The following is a 3,319-nucleotide window of genomic DNA, read 5'->3' as shown; positions in this document are numbered from 1 at the left end:
GTGTGTGGTGTCGTGTGTGTGTGTAAAAAATATATATATTATACATTTTAAAATATAAGTGTGGGTGTGTGTGGGTGGTGTGTGGTGTGTGTGTGTGTGTGTGTAATATAAAAATAATAATAATAATAAAAAAAATAATAAAATAAAAAATAATAATAATAAAAATCCCCGATAAAAAAAAAATAAAAAGAAAATAAAAATAAATGATAATAATAAATAAAAATTTAAAAAGAAACAAAGAAGAAGAAAAAGAAAAGAAGAAAGAAAAAGAAGAAAAAGAAGAAGAAGAAGAAGAAGAGGGAAAGGAAAAAGGGTCCCTCTTACTCCCCCAAGAAAGTTAAAAAAAAAAAAGAAACAGAAGAAGAAAGGGGAGGAGGAGGGGGAAAAAAAAGAAGAACAAGAACAAAAAAAAAAGGGAAAAAGAAAAAGAAGGAGAAAAGAAAAAAGAAAAAAAAAGAAAATAAGAAGAAAAAAAAGATTTAAGAAAAAGAAGAAAATGAAAAGAAGGAGATGATGAAGAAACGAAAAGAAGAAGAAACAGAAAAAAAAGAAAAGAAGGAGAAGAGAAGAAAAAAAAGAAGCAGAGGAAAAGGGAAAAAAAAAAAAAAAAGAAGAAAAACAGAAAAAGAAAAAAGAAGAAAAAAAGAAAAAAAAAAAGAAAAAATTAAGAAGGGGGAGAAAAAAAGAAAAAGAAGAAGAAGAAGCAGAAGAAAAGAAGAAAAAAAGAGGAAGAAAAAAAAAATAAAAAGAAAAAAAAGAGGAAGAAAAAAAAGAAGAAACCAAGATTTAAGAAAAAAAGCAAAGAAAAAGAAGAAGAAGAAGGAAAAAAAAAAAGAAAAAGAAAAAGAAAAAGAAGGGAAAAAAAAAAAAAGGAAAAAAAAAAGAAGAAAAAGAAAAAAAATAAAAGAAAAAAAAAAGAGAAAAAAAGAAGAAGAAAAAAAAAGAAAAGGGAAAAAGAAAAAAGAAAAAAAAAAGAAAAGAAAAAAAAAAGAAGAAGAAGAAGAAAAAAAATGGGGAGGAAAAGGATCCCTCAAGCCCCCCCAAGACCTGAACCAAAATCAAAAACTTTTTCCTTTAAAGGGTTCTTGGGGGCGTGTTCCCAAGGGGCCTTTCCGGGGCAAGAGACCCCGGCATGCGTGAAAGGGTGGGCCCCGTTCCCCGAGACCCCTCGGGGAAAGGCACGAGAGAAGAGGGAGGGGGAAGGGAAAAAGGGGGGGGGAAGAAAGGGGTGACTAGAAGGGGGAAAACTTGGGGGGGGAAAAAGATGGGGTTTTTTGTGTGTTGTCCCCTTTCCCTTTGGGGGTTTTTTGTTTTTTCGATAAGGTTGATGAAAAGGAAAAAAGGGTAAAAGATTTGGGCGATGAAGGGAGGTCTTTTTCTCTCTCTCTCTCTCAAAACACACACACACACATATTATATAATATATATTTTTTTTATTAAAAATATATATATATAAAATACACATAATATACATACATATAAATTAAAAATGTATATAAAAAATAAAAATTTTGAGAGAGAGAGAGAGGAGAGAAAAGAGAGAAACGAGAGAGGAGAGGAGAGTCTGTTCCCGCCCAAAAAACCCCAAATCCCAGATCCCACCTCAAAGCGCCAACCCCCATTACAGTCTATCCTGTCAAGCTTTTGCATTTTTTTTTTCCCCTTGGGTTGGGCCCGGGAAATTTCCCCCGCCCTTTTCTTTTTCTTTCCTTTAAAAAACCCAATTTTTTAAACTTCCCTTCCCCTTTTGTTTTTCCCCTTTTTTTTTCCCCCTTCCCTTTTTGCCTGACCTTTAATTTTATTCCTCCTGTAAATAAAAATCCGGGGCTGATTCCCCCCTGTCTGAATTCGCATTTTCCTTCACCATTCAGACCCTTTGAGTTCGCGGAAAAGGGAAGTGGGAAAGAATCGGGATTTTCCCGGGAGTGCAAAAAAAACTTTAAAAAAAAAAAAAAAAAAAAAAAAAAAAAAAAAAAAAAAGAAAAAAAAACCAGACAGATTTAGTTGATTTGCACAAACAAAAGACAAAAACTACACAAGGGCCACGCGTGCATACACATAAAATTACACCGGGTATTGATGATGACATAATATAAAATTTCTACAAAGAGGATTTTATAAAGAGGGCATAATGGGAATTTTTCTTTCGTCAAGAATTCAAAAAAATGTTAAATTGGCACTGTTAATACTATTAAATGAAAAAAAAAAAAATTATATACCAAAGGGTACGCCAATTTCCGTGAATTAATATTTTGTGAAGATAAAATTAAAATAAAGATTTAATAATTTTTATCTGATGGTTATTGTTTTATTTATTTGTTATATAATAAATATATTTTTTTTTTTTTTTTTTTTCTAATTTCATAACATATTAATTATTCCATCTAAATGTTTTTGCCAATAATTTGTTAGGTATTCCTGGGAAAATTTCCCATTTTTAAATGTGTGCAGGAAAAGCTTCTAAAAAAACAAAGCGAAAAATGTTTTATTCCTTTTTCCAACACATCGTCGTCACAAAAAATTTTAATAGACACCCAAAATTATATATATAAAAAATATATATAATATATAAAATTTAAAATTTTTATATTGTGTTGGGTTGTGTGTATTATTATTATTATTTTGTTTCTTTTTTTACGCACCACCACACACACACACACACACACACACACACCACACACAAAACACACAAATTATATATATATATAAAAATATATATATATAAATATATTTTATATATATATATTAATATTTAAAAATATTATTTAAATATTAATATTTATAAAAAATTTTAAAATATTTAAAAAAATATAAAATAATTTTTAATATATAATATAAGTATATATTTAAATATATATTAAAAAAACATACACCCAACAAAAAACATATTATAAAAAGAAGAAAAATAGATTAGATAATTAAAATATAATACAAATAGATATTATAAATAAAATAATTTTAATTTTTTTTGTGTGTGTGTTTTTGGTGTGGTTATTTTTAAAATAAAAATATAATATATAAATATATAAATATAAAAATTTTTTTTTTTTTTTTTTTTTTTTTTTTTTTTTCGCACCATCTTTTACACGGACATTCCCTCCCCTCAATTTTACTAATGAAAGGTTTTATGGGAGATTCCCTTCCCCGATTAATGCCCTTCCTAACAACCGCGGGTTTGGGGCCCCCAAAACAAAGCCCGCGGTACTTTCCCCTTACACCTCGTTTTTACATCCAAAGGGATTTTTAACGACGCGCGAAAGGAATTTAACCGGGGGCACGAGGGGCGGGGTGCGCTAATATATATAAATAAATTTATATA

The 3,319-nt window shown here is 29.0% G+C and overlaps 1 protein-coding gene across 1 annotated transcript; it reads left to right on the top strand.

The window, feature by feature from the left end:
* Window positions 1-547: 547 nt before the first annotated feature.
* On the top strand, window positions 548-1,140 carry LOC125026285 (protein PXR1-like; the record flags this gene model as incomplete). Its single annotated transcript, XM_047614593.1, has 3 exons — window positions 548-652; window positions 923-964; window positions 1,081-1,140. Coding segments are annotated over 3 exons (207 nt in total), but the record flags the coding sequence as incomplete, so codon positions are not given.
* Between the last annotated feature and the right edge of the window lie 2,179 nt (window positions 1,141-3,319).

The sequence above is a fragment of the Penaeus chinensis genome, chromosome 6 (genome assembly GCF_019202785.1).
Source record: "Penaeus chinensis breed Huanghai No. 1 chromosome 6, ASM1920278v2, whole genome shotgun sequence".
NCBI lineage: Eukaryota > Metazoa > Arthropoda > Malacostraca > Decapoda > Penaeidae > Penaeus > Penaeus chinensis.
Note: the sequence above shows the minus strand (reverse complement) of the source record. Positions and strands in the feature narration are given on the sequence as shown.